This window comes from Hydra viridissima, unplaced genomic scaffold, assembly GCF_058129835.1.
Source record: "Hydra viridissima isolate aposymbiotic clone 2 unplaced genomic scaffold, HvirCarnegie_v1 scaffold_3, whole genome shotgun sequence".
Lineage (NCBI taxonomy): Eukaryota > Metazoa > Cnidaria > Hydrozoa > Anthoathecata > Hydridae > Hydra > Hydra viridissima.
The window spans coordinates 9601174-9623713 of record NW_028324302.1 but is presented as its reverse complement, the minus strand read 5'-3'; the positions used below and the strand labels follow the sequence as shown (position 1 = coordinate 9623713).

Genomic DNA, 22540 nt, shown 5'->3' with positions numbered 1-22540 from the left:
CAAATGAGGATGTTGGAATAATTGAAATAAAAGAAGGCAATACAGTTAGAAACTTTAAAGTTATTAGACATAAAGATTGTTCATTACCATGTTCAGAAGTCTGTTGTGATTTTTGTACCATCTACCATACTAACTTGTGTGTAATGGAATCCAGGTTAAAGAGTGTCGAAAGCCTATCATCTATTACCTTTAACTAGCCATTTTTTAACTGTGCACATTTTCTTACACCAGTATATGTAATAAATGTAATAAAGACAACTTGCGTTCTTCAATATGGAAGTTCAATAGTACATAATATTAATTTATAGTTTTGAATAATTTCTGAAATCAAAATAAAGAACTTTTACAATATTTTCATAATCTGGGAGTATTTGCAAATATAAAATAGCACCAGTTTAGACATTAAGTTCGACAACATGCGAGTGTAAACACACTTTTAGTACCAATTTAACGTTTCTTTTCATGCTTTTTAAAATTCGATTCTCTAAGATGTTTATTGTGACATTTCGGACAGGTAGATTTAGTTATTAAACGTTCTTCTGTTTTTTCCAGCTTTTTTTGTTTCTTCTTCTGCAATCGACTTCTCAGTAGAAATTCCCGATGGTATGTGCTCTAATTCGAAATCCTGTGAAAACTTTACATGACTGACTGTTTAAAAATGCTCATTAAAAATACATAATTTTTATTTTTTTCCTACTTCTGAAATCAATAGTTTTTTATGAACTTTAAGATGCTTTTAGTTATAATAACTTTAGAAAAAATGCAATTTAGGTATCGAAAAAAAGAAAATTTATAACTAGGTCATTCGCGAAAAAAAAAATCACAAATTCAAGAAAAAAAAAACGAGGCAAATAAGTTCGACATTTCCTACAAAAATAAGAAATACTCTTAAGCTTGGTTTCCAATAGTTGTAGGAATGTCGTACAACAGTTGCACAACAACTTTGTTTTATAATGGAAACATTTTCTAGTGTAAGTTGCACAACTTAACGTTGGTTGTACAACAAATTTTATGTTTTACAACTGCAGTTGTGAGTTTTGAAAAAAGTCGATTTCTGCAACAGTATTTTGTTTTTTGTGCAAAACGCGCAGCTTATTTTTTTAATGGAAACCACACAATAACTGTCGTACAACAATAAAGTTTACAAAATATCGCCATTGTGAGGAATTATTTTAACTTCCCCTGAGACACTAACGAGTCATTACTTTCTTTATGAACTTGACAATATTTTTCCCATCTGACTGCAAATCATACAATTTACAAACTCCACTCCCCTTTTACACAGTAGTACAACCGCCTTATTTTAACACATTGAATACATTAAGACCATACATACATTAACAACTACATACATTAACACCTACACACATTAGCACCTACATACATTAACACCTACACACACGCAAATTGCATCTTGAAGACGTTATTTACAACACCATAATTTACAAAGCATGGCGACGGCTCCATTTTGTGTGTTAGAAAAAATCTTTAATGCAGATTTTATGAACGAAGTTCAAAAGTTTCCAGTTTTGTATGACAAGTTTGATAAGGAATTTAAAGACAATTGGAAAAAGAAAAATGCATGGGAAGAAATTGGTTGTCTATCAAACTTCTCTGCTAATCAAGCGGAAGAAAAGTATAAAAGCATTCGAAGTAGTTATGAAAGGTGGCTGAAATCAAAATGAAATATCCCATCAGGTTCTGGAAGAAATTCAGTTCCACCTCAGTTTCTTCAGCTCAATTGGCTAAATACTTTTATAGAACATCGTAAAACAACATCGAATATTTGTTCACCTTATGATTCTAGATTAAAAACAACGAATTTGGAGGAAAACGTTGAGGTGGTTTGTGAGCAAGTTGAAAATATTCATCATCCATTGAACAAGGAGCTAAATAATCATTTGTCTAAAGATGTGACTGAAAAAAACGATTATGTTAATTCTTGTGTGCAAGTAGAATCAAGTTAATTGACAATTCATACTAATAAAATAACTAAAAGAAAAAGAAAAATATTAGATTCTGATGATTTACTTGACAAAACTTTAGTGAAAACATTAGAAATGATTTACTCCAATATTGAAAATCCGACTGAAGAAGAGCAGGATGAAGATTATTTATGAAACCATTAATTCCACAGCTAAAGCTATTAAACCACTATTCCAAAGCCTCGGCTAAAGTTCAAATACAAGCACTTCTTCTCAAAATAGAGTTTTCAGATAAAGATGATACAATCAAGTCTCTCTGTTTAACCTATTAATGTGAATAAAAAATGTAAATATTACATTCTAGCTTATCATTTTATTAAACCAACTGATGTGAAAAACTACACATTCTGTAAAATCCTTTGTAGTTGTAAAAAGAAGAACCTGATTTTGCAGGACCCTCAATGCGTACATGTTTTCCATCAATAGCTCTTATGTATTGTGGAAAGTTCTAAATCTGATTAAACTCTTTAATGATGTTTTGCCATTCTTTTATGTCATTTGGGGCTCTTAGAAATATTTTTTTGAGAACTTTCCATATAGCACAACAAGTTTCTTCGATTATATTACAAACTGTAGCTCTCCCAACTCGAAAATAAAAGGACTGAGTTTGTTGTGATTCTCCTGTAGCCAGGTATCGAAAGTGTAATAGTTAATCTTTGCGATGGACAATAGAGACTCTCCACTAGGACAATACTTTTTCGTTAATGAAGATCCGATTAATGAGAAAAGGTGTTCAAGTCTGTCAGGAGACATTCTTAAGTATCGATAAAAAAGTTCCCTATCAAATAGCATGATTTCTTGCACCAAATAACTTAACACACCTTGCTTAACGCGAATTTTAGATAGTTCTCTGACCCAAAACATATGCTTTCTTTTCTTTAAGCTTTTTCGGCGTCTTAAAATTAAAAGTTTAAGAAAAAGTCGATAATTTAGAGTGAGATTTTTTTTTATGACGGCCATTTTTTGTTTGCTTACACTGTTTTTTTTTTAAAGATTCTTGCGCTAATTTAATCTGATAGAAACATTGCGTTGCACAACAATTTACCGCACAACAAATGAAACGAACGTTGCACGATTTTTGTACGACATTTCTACAACTATTGGAAACCAAGCTTAAAGGGGCGCCGGACAACCTATCGTCATTTATTTTTTTTTACAATAAATAGAAAATATTTAAATGACTAACAATGTGAAACCTACAAAGTTTTTGTATTTGAGATTTAAACTTTAGTATTTGGAATAAAAATGCACAAATTGTAAAAGTATCACAAAATAACATTCAATTAGATTTATAGATGGCATTAGAATCTAGAGTGAAAAAATATGCTGACCTCATTTTTCGTCTGTTAAACCTGAGAATGTGAAATCAAAAATCTTTTACTAGTGCCCCGTTTTTTATTCTCTCATATATTATCTCTAATTTCTTTGATGTCTAATTAGAAGGTAAGCAACTAATTTACGAAAAAAAAAAAAAAAGATTTGGTAGTAGTTGAATTACACAGAACCGGACGTGTCCCGTAAACATATCAGCTTCTAGCCAGGCTTGCTCGTGCTCAATTGCACGGAAGATGATGCGCTATGGTAATTATGGTGGTAGCTGACCTAATTTCGTTTTGAAGCAGTCGACACTGATAGCACTGACAACTTCGTTTGGTAGTGCGTTGGGTGAGCGACGCGGTTGTTGAAGAAGTTGAAGCGAACGAGGCAGTTGCTGACGATTTCGCGATAAAAGTGCTACTTTTTCAAGTAGTATTTTGGCTGCAGAAGCATGAGTGAATCATAGCGTCGCATCTTTTAGGTAAATAAGCAGCCTTGTCTCTACCAGTACCCGGCCAATTATCAAGTAGTTCTATTGGGTTCAAAGTAGGCTGAATTGACGATGTTTCGTTCAAATCGTTGGTGGACATATTGAAGTGTTGAGATTTCAATTCTGATGTGAGGCTTATGGTTTACGGTTAGGATAAGTGTTGATGATGGTTAAATAAGTAGGTTGATATTTTAAAAAGTATTTTGAATATTTTTTTAATATATATATTTTAGATATATTTATTTTTGTTTTAAATAATTATTTTTAGAAAAGGGGCGCCATTCTCAAATTTTGACCCGGGCGCCATTGACGCTCTTGAAGGCCCTGTTTAGACTTCAAAGTTTAAACACAGTTAAATTTTTATTAAGCAAAGTTCATAGCTCAAATCACCCTTTTTCAGATTTCTGAGCTATTCTTGATTATTTTTTTTGTCTTTTACAATCATAAGCTTCAGTAAATGCATATTTATAATGTGTTTAGTGAAGCAAATTTGACGGGTAGAAGTCGGAATTTAGATAATTGACGGAAACAAGCATAGTTTTTGGCTAATTGGCGGCACCTCTGATCTATAACAATGCGTTGAACGTCCATCTATTAATACATCCTTGGGTAGACTAAACCGCATTCATAAAGAAATTGACTGACATTCTAACCTGTGTCGTGAATTAAGTATTCAAGATGTAATAAAATGTTTGTAGGTGCTAATGAGTGTAGGTGTTAATGTTTATAGGTGCTAATGAGTGTAGGTGTTGATGTATGTAATTGTTATTGCATTAAATTCATAAAATAGATTGATTCGCAGCCAGATGTAAAAAATATTATCAAGTTCAAAAAGTGACTCTTTAGTGTCCCAGGGAAAGTCTAAATAATTCCCTACACTATTTGGTGGCGACTACTGCCAGGACGAACGAAACCTAAGAGTTAGTGAAGAATGGACCAAGAGCGAATTTACCAGAGAGAAATCAACACGATAAGAATAAACATTAAAAGCATAGAATTCTATGCTTTTAATGTTTATTTGTGTCTTTAATTTTCTTTGTGTTTCAACCATATAGGTCCATTGAGCCAAAGCTTGATCTATCGGCAGGAGAGTTTCAGAGAATTTTAAAGGAATTTGTTGCAAGAAAAGGACCACCACAAATGATGATTAGTGATAACGCAAAGACATTTGTGGCAACAGGGAAGTGGTTACTAACACTTGAAAATCTCGCAAACTATCTTGCTACCATAGCCATAAAATGGAGGTTTAATTTATCAAGAGAGCCGTGGTGGGGAGGTTTATTTGAAAGATCAATTGGAATAATGAAGAAAAGTTTGTCAGAAATAATTGGTAAGGGCATCCTAAGCTTCTTTGAATTGGAAGAAGTATTGTTGGATGTGGAATGCGCTATGAACAATAGGCCACTTTGTTACCAAGGTGACCAATTGGCGTTAATCAAGTATTAACGCCAAAGGTATTAATGAGGGGGAGACCTGCAGCTTTTCTTGAAGAATATATCGATTTAATAACAAGGGACAATTATGCACTACGGAGAGTCAAGTTTGTGAAAAATCGTAAGAATCACTTAAGGAAAAGATGGATGAACGAGTACGTGCACCGATGGAAAAACGACAGCAAGCAAGGGAAAAGAGAGGCAACGTGAAACTCCCAGGTGTCGGAAGTATGGTGCTCATTAAAGACAATGTGAAGGACAAGGCGCTTCTCAACATCGGTCAAATTGAAAACAATATTAAAGAGAACGATGGAGTTATTCGTGGCTTTAAGGTGGTACCAGGGTAAAAAAAAGGCTACTTTTGATAAAATTTTGAAAAATACCAATATTAATGTTTAGAATTGTTACATCTACCTATTTCAATGTGCGTTTTGCAAAAAGTCAAAAATCTTCCTAATTTTAATCAAATTTGCCCTTTTTTTAAAGAGCAGTTTGGTTCTTGCTTCATAGCAACGACCTTAGCAACGCTTTTTCTCCAACATCTCCTTAACCAGTCTTCCTTCAGTTTAAATTGAGTTATAATTAAAGATTTTTTAGTGTTTTTAATTATAAATGGGTTCTGCAAGCAGATATAAGTCCTCTAAAGGTAAAAAAAGAAAGATTTTTAGAGGAAAAGTTACAAGAAATAACGGTAATACAGCATTGAATATTACAAAAAATTTTTTAAATAAATCGGCTTCTGCAGAAAAGTTAGAAATTTCTTTGGAATCAAAAGACGATTCTTCATCTCATCACACTGCATTTGAATGTAACTTTGTTATTAACAGTGAATTATTTGTATCTTTAATAACCACCATTGGTCGATGTCCTGTTTGCATTGGCAGTATCAACATTAACATTTGATTTTAGAAAAAAGGGGATTAGCCCAATTCTTTAAAATTTCTTCTAATGATTGCAATTGGAACTTGAAGTTTTGTTCTTCAAAAGAATGTAATAGAGCATCTAATGCTTCAGGAAGAAGTAGTCATGAAGTAAATAAAAGGGTACTTATTGCTTTTCGTGAGAATGGTCAGGGGTATTCTCCATTGAAAAAATTTTGCAGGTGCATGAATATGCCTCCACCGATGAGCCAAACAACGTTTGATGACTTGAACTGTGGTTTGCATAATGCTTATGTACAAACATCTCAAGAATCAATGACTAAAGCTGGAAAAAGAGTTTATTCTATTTTGTCTGAAAACACAAATAGTAATTGTTCCCAGAATGCAAAAGTTAGTGGTGATGGTACATGACAATGCAGGTGCAATGGAAGCTGAAAGTTTAAAAAGAATGTTTCACCGATCAGAACGATTACATAATTTACGATATACCTTTTACATAGGTGATGGAGATACTAAATCTTTTGACGAGGTATCAAAATCTGATCCTTATCCAGGTTACAAAATTATCAAAGGAGAATGTGTAGGGCATGTTCAAAAACGTGTTGGGGCACGTCTTCGCACAATTAAAGCTAACTATAAGGGGAAAAAACTTGCTGATGGTAAAGGAATCGGAGGTGGGAAAGGAAGGCTAACTGAAAAAATTATGAATACCTTTCAAAATCATTATGGCATGGCTATTAGGCAAAATTCCAACAATATTTATGCAATGAAGAAAGCAATTGCTGCTGTTTTACCCATTCAAGTGAGCACAATGATCCTGAAAAACGACATCAATATTGTCCTCGCACAGCTGAAACCTGGTGTAAATTTCAAAGAAGCAAAATTACTGGTAAAACCTACAAAGATAATATCAGTATTGACACAGCTGTCTCTGAAATAATTAAACCAGTATTTTCTTATAAAGATCTTGGTTGTGATGAACTTTTGAAAAAGTGTATACATGGTGAAACTCAAAACGTTAATGAGTCTCTTAATAATATTATTTGGACAAAATGCCTGAAACAAGTTTATGTTGGGAATAGTACTTTAAAAATGGCTGTAGCTTCTGCTGTTATTAACTATAATGATGGTGCTACAGGACTACTTCCTGTGTTTACTAAACTAGATGTAAATTGTGGTTTTTATACTACTGAGGGAAGTCAAAATAAAGATATTCATCGTGTTAAACAATCGGACCATATTACAGAAGACTATGTTAAAAAAAGACGTAAAAAGCTCAGAGCCATGAGAAAAGGGTATAATGATAAAGATAAATTAGAAGAGGGAGAGACATATGGTTATGGTCATTATTAAATAGTTTGTGTTACCATATAATTAGAATATATAACTTTTTAAAACTTATTTTAGCTATTCTGCAACTTTTTTTTTTCTCTCAATTTTTCAGAAAAAAAAACTTTTTATAGAAAATAGATAATGGGCTGAAAATTTGCAGGTTTAAAGATGAACATATTAGGAATGTTGTCTATGAAGCAAAATTTTTTTATTTTTTTTTTTAAAAATCATTTTTATCATGCTTTGGGTCCCAAACTTCCCTTAATTTTTATATTTTAAAGTTCAAATGTCAACCTGGTAAAATTAAAAATGTTTTAAAAAATTCTATTTCATAGACAACATTATAAATATATTAAAGAATTCATGTTCAAAATTTAAAACAGTTTTGACACTTTTTGAGTTTGTTATATTAGATGAAAGAACAGGCAGTTTTGGGGGTAAAATAACACTAATTATGCGCATAATTAATGACGTCATCACAAAAAATTTTTTTTTGGTACTGTTTCAATTTTTTTTCTGATTATTAATAGAAAAAAGCTAAAGTCTATTAATAGTTTTCAATTTCTTGTTAAAAAGTTACCTTTACCCTGATACCACCTTAAAATACGACTGGGAAAAGGTTATGTAATTGAACGACCAATTCAGTTGGTGTGTGACTTGGAAATAGATTGTGGGCAGAAAGCGGAATCGAATCGGACGAGAATTTGGAAACCAGAGCCGAAGAGGATACCTTGAAAAGAGAAACGAGACTTGCGAAATTGGATACAAGACAAAAGATCAATTACATCATGGAAGACGAGATGGGAGATAGCTGATTAAAGCCGAAGTCTCAGCTTTAATCGGGGGAGGGTGTCGTGAATAAAGTCTTCAAGATGTAATTAGCGTGTGCGAAGGTGTTAATGTTTGTAGGTCTAATGAGTGTAGGTGTTAATGTATGTAATTGTTATTGCATTAAATGTGTGAAAATGACGCGATTGTAAAAGTGTATAAAAAGAGAGAATATTTCGTAAAATGTATTGATTCGCAGTCAGATGTAAAAAATATTATCAAGTTCAAAAAGTGACTCTTTAGTGTCTCAGGGAAAGTCTAAATAATTCCCCACACCCGATTCTGAAATAGAGTTCTTACAAATATAAACCCAATTTAAAGAGTATTTGTGTTTTATCGTAAGAAATAGGTTTGTTCGTAAATTCATATAATAAACTAATATTTTAAGATTATCAATTTAAGAAAAAAATCCTACAGAGCGAATAATTTTTTCGTCATTATAAAAGTTTTTATAAAATTATGCCATTTTTATTGTTTTCATGATTAATGCAATTTCTAATGCTTTTGTAGTAGCACTATGCTAGACAATATCCAAGTTTTTCACATATCTTTAAAAAAAAACTTCGAGTAAAAGCTCAAGTGTCCACGTTTTGTTAGTAATATTTATTTGCGTGTTAACAGTTTATAAAAATATTAACATAAGAAGTTTAAACATAAGAGATTTGTAATTATAGTTTATACTTATAGAACTATAGAATTTTTACTTGTCTAGAATAAACCGATAACTTTTAGATAATCGCAGTAATGAAAGATTGCAAAAATTAAACTTAATATTGCTTTAGAAAAAAAATCTATTCAGGAATTGTGAATCATTGAGTTTGTTGACTGAATTTTTAAAGAAAGTTAGAAAAACTTCCGAAGCTGAAATTTTTTCACTAAAGTAATTTGATGATTTAATATATATATTTTTTATAAATAATTCTTTAAAAATTGAAAACGAAAAAATTGTAAAGTTTTCAAACAACTCACAAACTTTGAACTCGTAGAGTGCACTCGAGTATGTTTAAACTTTACATAATAAGAACAAGAATTACGAAAATTAAACAATATATACAATTAAAATCATGGTGGCAGAATAGTTTTTAATTTTTCCAATTGGTCATGATTTAAAGCAAATGGAAATTGTATATCAAAACATACAACTAAATCGCCTCTGCGGTTAGGGTTTTTTGGTAAAGGAAGACCTTCCCCACTGATAATTTTTTTTGTGCTTGGTGTAACATTTTTCATATCGATATTGATCATTCTGTCATCTAATAATTTTACAGGTACACGACAACCTATCAATGCATCACGCAGAGATATCTTTGCAGTATACAACAGATTGTTATCCTTATCTCTCACAAAACGATTGTGTGGTTTGTCCTTAATAACGAACACAATATCAGCAGGAGTTTTATTTAAAGATTGGTTGCCTTCTTTTGGAAAAGTTATCTTAGTACCCTCTTTCCAACCCTTTTTAACATTTACTTCGAGAATTTTAGGCTCAGAAAGAATATTGTTTGAACCAGGAATAACAATATTTCTAGTTATTTTCATCTTTTTACTTACACCAGTAAGTAATTCTTCGTATGTAACAGGAAGTTGGTGTTCAACAGGTGGGTCTTGTTGTTTCCTTGATAAAGAAGTGAAGCCAAAGTCATCCATAGTCTGACCTGAGCGAGCAAAACAACGTTTTCCTCCAAACATGAAATCTAAATAAAACTTTATATTATAATGTAGAAAATATTAATATTATCATTTAACTACAAACTGTTAGATGACAACATATTATTGAAGACATTTTCTATGATTCTACCTTTAAAGGGATCTTCATCACCAAAGAAATTCTTGAATGTATCAAAAGGATCAAAGTTTGAGTCAAATGTAAATGAAGTCGAACCAGTTGGAAATCCAGAAAATTCTGCACCAAAATTGCCACCACCAATCCCACCTTTGAGCCCTTCTTCGCCGTACTTGTCATAAACAGCACGCTTGTTTGAATCATTTAAAACCTTTAAAACAATATGATAATTATGAGTGAAAATATTTGAATATTACTTTGAAGCAATATGTTTATCTCCATATAACATCTACGTTTATACATTTAGCATGCATTCATTAGTCTCAAAAACTCAGCAAATAACCAATTTTAAAACTGTCATTTGATAAAGGACTAATTGTCATTTGATAGAGGATATTTGATAGAAGCATACAGAAACATTTGATAGAAGATTACAGAAATTTTTTTAACTGACTATTAAACGATTTATTGCAAAATTTCAATTTTAAATAAAACTTTTTATTCAATATTAATCCTAAGATTAAATTTGTGTGAAAAATTAAACCAGAAAAATTTTGTCACACTTTTTACATTTTAGACTGCTCAGCTTTTATTTTTCATCAAATCAATGCCAAACTTTGCACAAAAGTAGTTTAACTATTTCTGGTAACTATTAGAATGTTTTTATGACATTGAGTGAAATATTTTTTGCTGTATAATCATTTATCAAAGACCTCTTCCGTGTGACAACCAACCCCACCCACGGGGTTTGTTGTCACATACTATGGGGCTGGTTGTCACATTTCTTGGTATGTTTTGATTATATTTAAAACTGGTACCAATAAATTTTGTTTACATAATACCAAGAATAAATCTGAATAATCTGAGAAAAAAAAGGCTATATACTGAAAAAAAGAAAATACTATATACCGAAAAATGTTTTTTTTTATTTAATAACTATAAACATATATATATATATATATATATATATATATATATATATATATATATATATATATATATATATATATATATATATATATATATAATACAACTCTATAAATAGATGCATAGATAGTCTTCATCTTTAGATGAATTAAAGACTATAGAAGTTTTTTTTTTGGCGAAATTTGACTTTATCAATTCTTTTTTACTTCCATTAATAAATGATTTACGATTCTTATTAATATTTTTTTAACAAGTTTTCTTCTTTTTATAATTAGCAAGCCTTTCTGTGACAGGTGAGTTAGTAAGAATCATAGAAGAACGCTTTTTCCTACCTTTTTTTGACACTAACCTTGGACCTGCTTTAGGCAGAGGCCTAATACTCTCAGGTAGTATGATTGAATTTTTTAAAACTAATGGAGTGATTGGGTCCTGATTAGAGGTTTTATTTGATACAATTGGATCTTCTATTGCTATATCTACCTGATTATCTGGTATCTAAATAGATTCTTTAAACCTTTTATTTGCTGGTTCTGGTTACATTGAATAAGGTTTACAGTTTTTTAAATTTAAATCAAGCTGTGAACAAGGTGGGTCAGGGCGATCAGTTATATAATTAGGACAATAATCAATTTCAGCAAAAATATCAGGATTTAATGGGTAAATACCTGTTGCAGCAAAACCACTTAAAATATTGTGGGGAGATACAGTCTTTGTAAATGCAATGTTTACTATTTTTGGAATATCATATATTGTAACGGTTTTTCCAGGATTCATTACCAACCATGAAGTCATAGCAGTATTTATATAGTTTTTGAGGGGACCATAAACTGCCCTGTCCAAGGGCTGCAACTTATGCGTGCAGTGCGGTGGAAAGGTAAGCATTACTATTCCAATTTTTTTTGCCACATCTAAACCTTAAATACTAAGGTGGGTTTCATGATTGTCAAGCAACAATAAACAAGGTTTTTCTTTAGTGTATTTTGTATTGCCTACAAAATGTTGTAGATATTTTACAAAGTTTTCTTCTTTCATCCAACCACTTGCATTGGCATCTCCTGCACTTCCTGTTGGTGCTCCTATTAGGAAATGATTTTTAAAGTTTTTACGAGGAAAAATAAAAAAAGGTGGAACGCTATTTCCAATAGCATTTATTGTGCATGCTAATGTTACCAGAGTTCCTCTTTCAGCTGACGTGATGGCTCCTACTTGTTTTAATCCTTTTTTGGCAACAACTTTTTTAGGTCTTTGCACAGTATTTACAGCAGTGTCGTCCATGTTCCAAATGTCATTTAGTGAGAACAAGTAGTTTTGCATACAGTGCTGCAAATTGCTAAAAATAATGTAACATTCTGCTTATTGAAACTTGTTATTTGACTTAAACTAGTAGCTTCAGGTTGCCTAATGGAAATATTTGGGTGGCACTTTATAAATCCTGTAAACCAATCTTTACCAGCTTGTTCCTTTACAACCCAAGAATTGGGAACTTTTATATTATTTTTAACTGCAAGCTGGAAAGCAAGCTTTTTTACTTCAGTAGGAGTTAAACCAAAATAAATTTCTGCTGCTCGCAACAGGTATGTGATAAGTTCTTTTTCTACTTTGTCTGGCAATATCTGTTGACTTTTGTATCCTATAATGTTCATGCAGGTGGAATTTTGATTTTTGTCAATTAGACCTGTTATAGAACCATGTGATGGGTTAGTAATAATAATTTTTTTACAATAACGTGTTAATATTCTGTAATTAATGCCATGGTTTTTTGCTACTGATCTAATAGAAATGTTGTTAAGCTTTACATCTTTAATTGTACACATAATGATATCTCCAGAAGTATATCCTCTATTAGTTTTTCTTTTAAAATTTCATACCATGTTTTTACTAAGCAAAGAAAAATATTTGCAAATAATGTATGTACAAGACATTATACACACACACACACACACACACACACACACACACACACACACACACACACACACACACACACACACACACACACACACACACACACACACACACACACACACACACACACACACACACACACACACACACACACACACACACACACACACACACACACACACACACACACACACACACACACACACACACACACACACACACACACACACACACACACACACACACACACTAAATCTAAACAATGCACAAACAAAACAACAAACAGATGTACAAACAAAACAACAAACAGTTGAACTTCTGTATTCCTTTTTCTATAATTATATTAAACATTGGATCACAATGTTTATAACAAGTTATAAACATTGAAATAAAAAATAATTTAGATTATAGATATTTAGTTAAACAAATATAACCCATTGACTTAAGATTTTTAAATAATATCTTTAAGATTATAATATTCCTCAATAATACAGACAAATAAACAAGGACTATCTAAAAGTGGCGTTTAGTTTGCAGCACACGGAGTTGAGGCAATTGTGACAACCATCTCCATATATTTTGTGACAAGCAACCCCTTCTATGTAAGTTGCAAGACACCTGTAAATTTACCTAAAAGCGTATGAATTTCATGAGAATATTTTTTGGATTAAGTTACTCAAATGAATAAAAAACTTGAAAAAAATGTACATTCAAAGCACAATAAAGTAATTTTCGCTTGGTAAAAGAAAATTTCTAAGTGAGCAAAATTTAACTTTTTCATATCAAAAACCTATAAAAACAAATAACTTGTTTTCTACACACTAAAAAAAGCTGAAAATTACAGTGAAAATGTTTTTTTTAAGTAAAATTTTGATTGAATGATTTTAAAGTTCTAAATCTTATCTACATTTCCTGTAATAAACTTTGTGACAACCAACCCCACATGACAACCAACCCCACTCTCCCCTACATGAAATTAACATATATATTTAGATATTAAGCACTCTATACCCTTCTAGGTGTCAAAGAAACACATTCCATTTCATGATTTGATCTTTTAAAACTGGAAAAGTGACAAAAATTGGGCAATTATTTCTAGGAAAATTAGCAACAAAATGCAAACTTCCCAAGGCCACAGTGTAGAACATCATACAAAAGTATAAGAAAACTGAAAACTTTGTCCTATCGATATAAGACAAAGTTACAAAAGTATAACTTTGTTGATAAAATAGCTGTCCACTGTAGTGATCTTTTTGCACTTTTTTGTGCATAAAGATCACTACAGTGGACAGCTATTTTAAAGTGTTTTTTCCTCTAATTTTGCCTGAAAGTTTGGCTCTGCTACATATAATCCACTCTAGTGAAAGATATTGCATCAACCCATACAAAGAAATCCTATTGGCTGGTCATAGCAATGGAAAAAAGTAGTCAGTGAAATTAAGATAGCTGACAGACAGGGAGAAAGACCAAACACCTCAGTTATTTCTGTTTTTACCTTTTATAAAAAAAGGTAGGAACAGGTATAAAAAAACATGTACATAATCACATCAAGTAACATCTAAGGTATCATATTATGTAAAGATTTTCCAAGCTTTATTTTTATATTTGAAGGAAATACAGTGACGCATGATTGTACAATAGTGTTGACAGAAATATCTGTCCACACAATTGTATATCTTGCATCACTAGCTACTTCAATTCAATGTAATGTCAATTACTAACAATGTTGTTCTTGAAAATAATTCTTATTTTTAGTTTTTAAGTTTTAGCTATAAATCAACTTCTATATGTTTTCATAATATAATTTGATTTATTTTCTATATATCCTTATATTTTGTAGAGCTTAAAAAGACAGTCAGGGTTAGAGGAGTTTCCAGACTCAAGTGAGAAAGACCGAGTTTCTGGTAGCAGAGATGAGGGATGGCTGCCAGTACAGACTGGTGCAAGCAAAGAATTAGGATTGAGTAGTGATAGTAAAGGTGAGGAGTCTGGAAACATTGATAAAGAAGTTAATGCTGAGGAAGGAGATGAAGGACAATCAACTCCCAGAGTTCAAGTGAAAAAAGCAAAAGAAAAGAGAATCAGAAATGTTTGGAAAGCTAAGGATAACCAGTGTGAGGAAAAACTGCCTCCTTTTTAAAGAAAGAGGAAGATAAATATTTAGGTAGCAGATCCAATAGATATTTTCATGCATCTTTTTACCCAGAATATGATTAATGAAATTGTATACAAAATAAACCTGTATGCTGTCCAAATAGGAAAAGAGAAGCTTGATATGACCTCAGAGAATTTCAAAACATTTCTTGGAATTAATCTGGTTATGTCACATGTCAGATATCCTAGATAAGACTTTACTGGTCATACAGACTGTAATAGTCAGATAGGACTTTTTCAAAATGAAACTTCCTATTTGTGTATATGAGTGAGCACTCAAGGAAACTTTCTCTGTGCAATTTGATAATGATTCCCTACAAAGGATGCCTGTCCATCAAGCAATATATTTCAAAAAGCCTAAGCCCTGTGGAATAAATTGTGGATGCAAACAGGATCCAGAAGTGAACAACAAGCATGAATTGGCAGGAAATTGGATGTATGCTATATACTTAAGACTTAACAGGTCTGAGACTTGACAAAAATGCAGTATGATAAACACCAGTTTCAGTAAAAATTCTATGAGAATTTACAGTTCAAATATGTTAATGAAGAGAGAATACAAATTCATGTTATAACATTGTTTTACACCTCTAAAAAAAAATAAAGACAACAAATTGAAAAAAAAAAGTATGTTCATTAACCTTTATGTTTATCAATAAAGCTCTAATAGAGAGGCCTATATAGTGGAAGAAACACCATTCCAACCAAATAACATGTTATAACTGTATAATTAAATTGCATCTATATAACTACCATTTTATGACAGTGATATATTTTTAAAGTACAAAATGCATAGTGAACATTTAAGTAGTCAGAAAAATATTTCTTTATAAAAAAATAGTTAAAGTTTGCATAAGACCATGTTGACAACCCATGAGTCCAGAAGTCACCAAGAAATTAGTAAATTTAATGAATAATGGAATATTTGTAAATAATGAATAATTTCTTCCTATTTGTTTAAACGCTTAACATAAAAATTCAAATGGTATTATTAAGTTTGAAAGATAAAAATTAATCAGACAATTAATACTTTCTTTATGACAATTTTTGATAAACAAAAACAATTTTAAACAAATAATACTTGATTTCATGCTCAACAAAATAATGCATATAATCTTAATATTGGTCAATTACTTGAAAAGTCATTAAGACTCTAGTGAATGCATACTGACCATGCGATTCATTCTGAAGGATAATGTATATTAGGGGTATTCAAAAGCTAGGTCATGGAAAAAATTTCACTAATAAATAGGCAATTTTTTGTGGACTATATAATAAAGAAACGAGAAACTGTTTTTTTTTTTTTTTTTTACTTATTTTTGTACCTCGCGCTGGCCTCATCAAGTTTTCAAAAAAAACTTTTTTTTTTATAGATTGCATAATATGAGAAATAAATAAAAAAACTGGATACTATTTTAACAAATGAATGTTTATGTTATATAAAAAATACATACCAAAAATTATCATTGTAGGTTAATTTTGATACTTTGCCCTAGACTTATAAAAATGTTGACCTGTTTTACTCGTTGCAAACAAACAACCAATGAAATTCACGTTTTTCTGGCGGTGGGTCTTCTAATGTAGATAGAACTTTGATTTTGTTTATGTATGCTTAAATTCTTTATAGAAATATAATAATCAAAAGTGTATTTTGATTACCCGCCTTAAAAAAAAAAGAAAGGAGGGAGGGAGCCCACCCCTGTCAATTTCTTTTAAATACTATAATATACAAATAATAGTAAAAGTTTATTAAACAAAAATTACAAAATTCAACAAAAAATAGTTAACTAGCTGTAATTAGCAGCCTCATGGTCACAAAACAGTTGTTCTACAGCATCAACATCAGGAAACAAATCAGTGCTGCTATTGTTATGTCTATCCATGCCATAATCATTTGGTATGGGTATATTATAGAGCTTTTTGGCGATCCTCTCCTTTTCTTGCTTAGTAATTGAATCGTCTGAATTTGCCAGCACAATTGGAACAACAGTTGGATCCTTGTACCAGCTATGGTTTTCCAATGATTTAAAAACTGCACTTGCAGCAGGTTCATCCTCAACAATGGACATCTTCCATGGCATTCCATTGATACTGAAAATTGCCAGCTAAATAGGTTTGAATGGAAATCTGTTTGTGGAACTTGGCTAGAAGCTCAAGCCATTGAAGCAAAGAACCAACTTATGGAGATAGTAAAAACCAAAGCTTTTAAAAACTCAGAGGTTAGTTTTAAAATATCGTAAGCAGACATTTATTAAAACTCTATGTAATTATTTTTATAAGCATTTTTTTCATTGCGTAATAGTATTTAGATTTAGGAAACATTCAATAAAAACATAATAAACTTTTAGACTGGTAAGATGACTACCATGAGCTGGCAGAATTATGTCTTATGTACCTGGACCCAAGCTTTATCTGCAAGTTTAAGAAACCTGGTGCTATGCATCATGTCAGATTCATGGCCAAAGGTATTTATTACATGAAAATTCTCCTACTTAAAGATTTTGTGCAAAACCATATAGATCTGGATTCAGCTCTCACCACCAGGATGGGCAAGTTTATTGCTATCTTCTATGCACCCAAGTTTCTGACTAATGAGAAGCCAGACATTGTTCAATTACAGGTATTTAAACAAAGTACAAGCATTAAGTCTAAATATAAATTTACTATTACTAGATTTAATGCATTAACTGTAAATTTAAAAAATTACAAAAATATAGTGAGAGGGCTGTAAAGCTGGTACAGGAAACAGTGTGTCAAGTTAAGTCTGAGCATAAGCTGCAAAAGCTGCTCAAATTCAAAAACAACTGGACTGTGCAATCCTCAAAGACCAAAGCTGCCTACCGTAAATCAGCTGAGCAGAAAACACCAGCTCAGCTTTTGAAAGAGTTTCCTGAAATAGAAGGTGTAAATGTATTCAGATCCTGTGAAATAGACACTGAATCAGATAGCAGCACTGATTTGTTTCCTAATGTTGATGCCGTAGAACAACTGTTTTGTGACCATGAGGCTGCTAATTACAGCTAGTTAACTATATTTTGTTGAATTTTGTAATTTTTGTTTAATAAACTTTTTCTATTATTTGTATATTATAGTATTTAAAAGAAATTGACAGGGGTGGGCTCCCTCCCCCCTTTCTTTTTTTTTTTAAGGCGGGTAATCAAAATACACTTTTGATTATTATGTTTCTATAAAGAATTTAAACATACATAAACAAAATCAAAGTTCTATCTACATTAGAAGACCCACCACCAGAAAAACGTGAATTTCATTGATTGTTTGGTTGCAACAAGTAAAACAGGTCAACATTTTTATAGGTCTAGCGCAAAGTATCAAAATTAACCTACAATGATAATTTTTGGTATGTATCCTTTATATAACATAAACATTCATTTGTTAAAATAGTATCCAGTTTTTTTATTTATTTCTTGTTATATTATGCAATCTATAAAAAAGTTTTTTTTGAAAACTTGATGAGGCCAGCGCAAGGTAAAAAAATAAGTAAAAAAAAAAACAACAACAGTTTTTTGTTTCTTTATTATATAGTCCACAAAAAATTGCCTATTTATTAGTGAAATTTTTTCCATGACCTAACTTTTGAATACCCCTATTGTATATAATATACAACAAATTAATTGAGAAAAACAAAAACTATCTTCATTTTAAAAGACTTTTTAAAATATTAATACAAGTTAGATTAATCCAGACTCTTCCAAATTTGAGAATTTTACAATCATAACTCTGCTGTCTCTGCATGCTAATTCAGATTTTTTAAAAACTCATATACTAAAGAGTCAATTATAACAGAATACTAAGAACATCAAAAACAGCTATTTTTCAGAGGTTGTTGGAAAAGGATTGCTTACAACAAAGAAATTTACATCACCTTGCATAATATTTAGACATTTTTATTAAGGTATGTTATATAACAGTTGGTTACTCAACTTTTAACATACCCACTTTAATTCTAGAATACCTTTATATATAAGCATATTATACTATAGGGATAATTAATGGAAAAAGGTGGACTGATGCCACAGCTACCCAATGATTCTCACTGAAACTCCCAATTAGATTGCATATAGATATCTGTCAATTCCATATCATTTTCTGACCTATTTAACAGATTCAAAATATGAAAGTAACATACTATAAAAACATTAAAAAATTTTTTTTTGTATGTTATCAAATGTAAACAAATAAGAGAGTTAAAATTTACATTTAAGTTTACTGCTCTTACATCCTTACATAGAAATTTATTCAATATTTACTTAGGAAAACATTAAATAGAAGTTAAGAGGAAGAAGCTGAGGAATGGTTGAATGAAGTCTATCCTGAATTTATGTCTGGGTACTATGCATTTTAACTAAAAAATGATAATTGTTTTCCTATATATTTATTCAATGATAGTGTAAAAAGCACAACATTAGCAACATATTGGTGGAGAATTATTGAAATAAAGAAATATAAGTCTCCAAAATTGCCTACAAATTTCGCAAGGTTTATATGGCAATTGCACATTTGTCCAGCTAGTTCTGGATCTATTAAAAGTTCTTTTCATTGTTTGGAATTAATTGGAGCAAAATTAAAAATTGTTTAGGAAGAAAAAAAGCTGAAATGCTTAAATGAATTTATAGAAATTTAACATCAAGATACACAATTGCTGATGACTAAATTGTTTGATGACTTTGTCTTAAATTTTTAAGTTTGCATATTACTACTCCAAGTAAAAAAAATGTCTTAATCATGAAAAATATAACACTAAACTCCTTATTTTATTATTGTTAGAGCAATTGTTAAGCAGCATCTAGTGGTAATTGAAACTAACTTATGAATGAAAAAGTTGTTAATAAAAAGTTTGAGTCCAAAAACCCAGTAAGTTAGATTTTTGGTGAACTTATGTTCTTGGGTTTTTAGTTGTGGGATTTGGGTACAAACCCTGAAATGTATACATACATTACCTAGATACATACATAGATACATACATAGATACATAGATACATACATAGATACATAGATACATAGATACATACATACATACATACATACATACATACATACATACATACATACATACATACATACATACATACATACATACATACATACATACATACATACATACATACATACATAGATACATAGATACATACATACATACATACATACATACATACATACATACATACATACATACATACATACATACATACATACATACATACATACATACATCATGGTCAATCACAATACAGATTCCCTTATGTTGTGACTCACTGATTTGAATATAGAGATTACAGTACTAGAAAGTAGTAAGATCTTAGCAATAACTAATACTAGTACCTCATAAGCTTCTGCAATCTCTTTAAACATTTCAGCTGCATTCTCAGCTTTATTTTTGTCAGGATGATATTTCAAGGCAAGTTTGCGATATGCTTTCTTTAATTCCACATCAGTTGCATCTCTAGATACTCCCAGAATTTTGTAATAGTCTTTTCCCATTATTTTTCAGTTTTAGACTGATAGTAGAATAAAAAAGAAACATAAATGTTTTTATGTGTGTGTGTGTTATATATATATATATATATATATATATATATATATATATATATATATATATATATATATATATATATATATATATATATATATATATATATATATATATACATATACATATATATGTAAACTGTATGCTATAATCCATTTCACTAATTATTTGACTTATACTATAATCCATTTCACTAACTATTGTACTGTTTGTTTATTCAAATACTGTATTGTTTGTTTATTCAATTGCTTTATTTTTTAATATCCTGATAGGAATCACTCTCTTAAATTATGGAGCATTTTATAAGGGAAATGACATTAAAGACAACCTTTTAAAATAAAAGATTTTTAGTATGATCACCCGATTAAATAGCATTTATCATGAAAAATATAGGAACTTTTAAAACATTGAAAAATATTTTTTTAAAGTATTTTACAAACCAAAAAAAAATTTGTATTGTAATTCGAGAATCTTAAAAACATTTAAATTGAGACCATTTTTGAATTCAAGCGTTGGATCTCGGAAGGGTTCAAGATATTTTATGATAATTACCTTTTTAAAATAAAACACAAAGAAGGAGAATGCCAGTTTTTACCTGAAACCTGAAGCCTAAATAAGACGATAGACCATGCAAAATCGAACAATGAAATCTTATCAAAAATCAAATTATCTTCAAGACATTATTAGGGACAGGCGAAAAACACGGTAAAAAAGTGCGAAAAACACGGCGTACTTTAATAAAAATCGCAAAAAACACGGTAAAAACACGGAAAAAACACGGCATCAAAATGCTTCATTTTTATTCATAGTGAAATAACTTCAATAAGCAAAAACTGTGTTTTAACTAAGATTTTATGACCGTTTGTTCAACTTTGTTGCTGAAGTCTCTAAATGGAAATTATTCACTTGGCTCTTAGCTTACTGAATTAAAAGCCATCACCACGTGAAGCGCTAAATTGTCGTCGTTTAGGTTTTGACGCTGTGGTGTATTAACAAGCGTATATCGGCTAACACTCCGCTCCGCATCTACCGAATTACAGGGTACAGACAGATAACAAACAGCAAGCTCAAAGAGATGTGGAAAACGATCACGTGATTAGAACCAGAATGTCAGTGGCTTCACATCGTCATCAACCTCTTTAACAGCCAGCTTATAGGCAGCAATTTCACTTGTTAGAATGCGTTTCTTATCATCGTAGCCCGGAATCCCATAAAGGAATGCATTGTAGGTCAAAATTTTAGCTTGCTGAGGATCGAACATTCGAACTGATTGGAGAAATCTTAGTCCAGGCTGCGTGAAGCGTACTGCAGTAGCCGGGCAATAATATTGCATCAGTTTAGCTGTAGCATCGCTGTACGCAGCACGCTGCCATTCTGGTAGATCAGTGGATTCCGACTTGTCTGAATAATCTGTGAATCACAAAAACAAGTTAGGCCTACCATCAGTTATTAAAATTTTTTTATAGACTTCAAAACGTCGTTTAGCGACTCAAGTGTACTAAGGCGGGAAACCAGTTTTTTTCTTAAAAAAAAAAAGCCGATAGCTTTAGTTAAATTCGATTGGTTGTTTTGCTAATAACTTATGCATACCGCGGTAAGCTTCGGTACCGAGAACTTTATAACTTAAGATTATGCAAACCGTATTTGGCGTCAGTAATTTCTTTTGTATATATAAGCAATTTTTAAAAAACAGTTTTGTTGCGAATGACGCGTAAGATAATTTATATAATAAATTTACCGAAAACTACAGCCGAGAATATTGAGGAAATATAACCGAGTAAAATAAAACCGAGACTCATTTTTATTACATTTATCTTTGGCGCAACCGAACCATAATTTATTTATAAACTTTTATTACTTTTTAGTGAATGCGATTGCAAAATGTTCGCATTAAGTACGTGACAAACCTTTTCACTTTAGCGTTTGTTACAAAAAAAGAAAAGTTTTCTTAGGGCCT

At 31.0% G+C, this 22540-nt stretch overlaps 2 protein-coding genes and 2 pseudogenes across 2 annotated transcripts; 3 read left to right on the top strand and 1 right to left on the bottom strand.

The window, feature by feature from the left end:
• The first annotated feature begins 1451 nt into the window (after positions 1-1451).
• Positions 1452-2257, top strand: LOC149890920 (uncharacterized; annotated as a pseudogene).
• Positions 2258-2646: 389 nt separating this feature from the next.
• On the top strand, positions 2647-5238 carry LOC149890919 (uncharacterized). The gene is made up of 2 exons (XM_090081995.1): positions 2647-2714; positions 4848-5238. Exons 1-2 carry the CDS (start codon positions 2647-2649, stop codon positions 5236-5238), a joined length of 459 nt encoding a protein of 152 aa, XP_089938121.1.
• A 599-nt stretch (positions 5239-5837) lies between these two features.
• Positions 5838-7459, top strand: LOC145189227 (uncharacterized; annotated as a pseudogene).
• A 1389-nt stretch (positions 7460-8848) lies between these two features.
• Positions 8849-21298, bottom strand: LOC145180328 (dnaJ homolog subfamily B member 1-like). Its single transcript, XM_090080836.1, has 4 exons — positions 21179-21298; positions 20376-20551; positions 10065-10260; positions 8849-9960 (listed from the first exon to the last, which is right to left on the bottom strand). Exons 2-4 carry the CDS (start codon positions 20532-20534, stop codon positions 9329-9331), a joined length of 987 nt encoding a protein of 328 aa, XP_089936962.1. The 5' UTR covers positions 20535-20551; positions 21179-21298; the 3' UTR covers positions 8849-9328.
• Positions 21299-22540: the final 1242 nt, after the last annotated feature.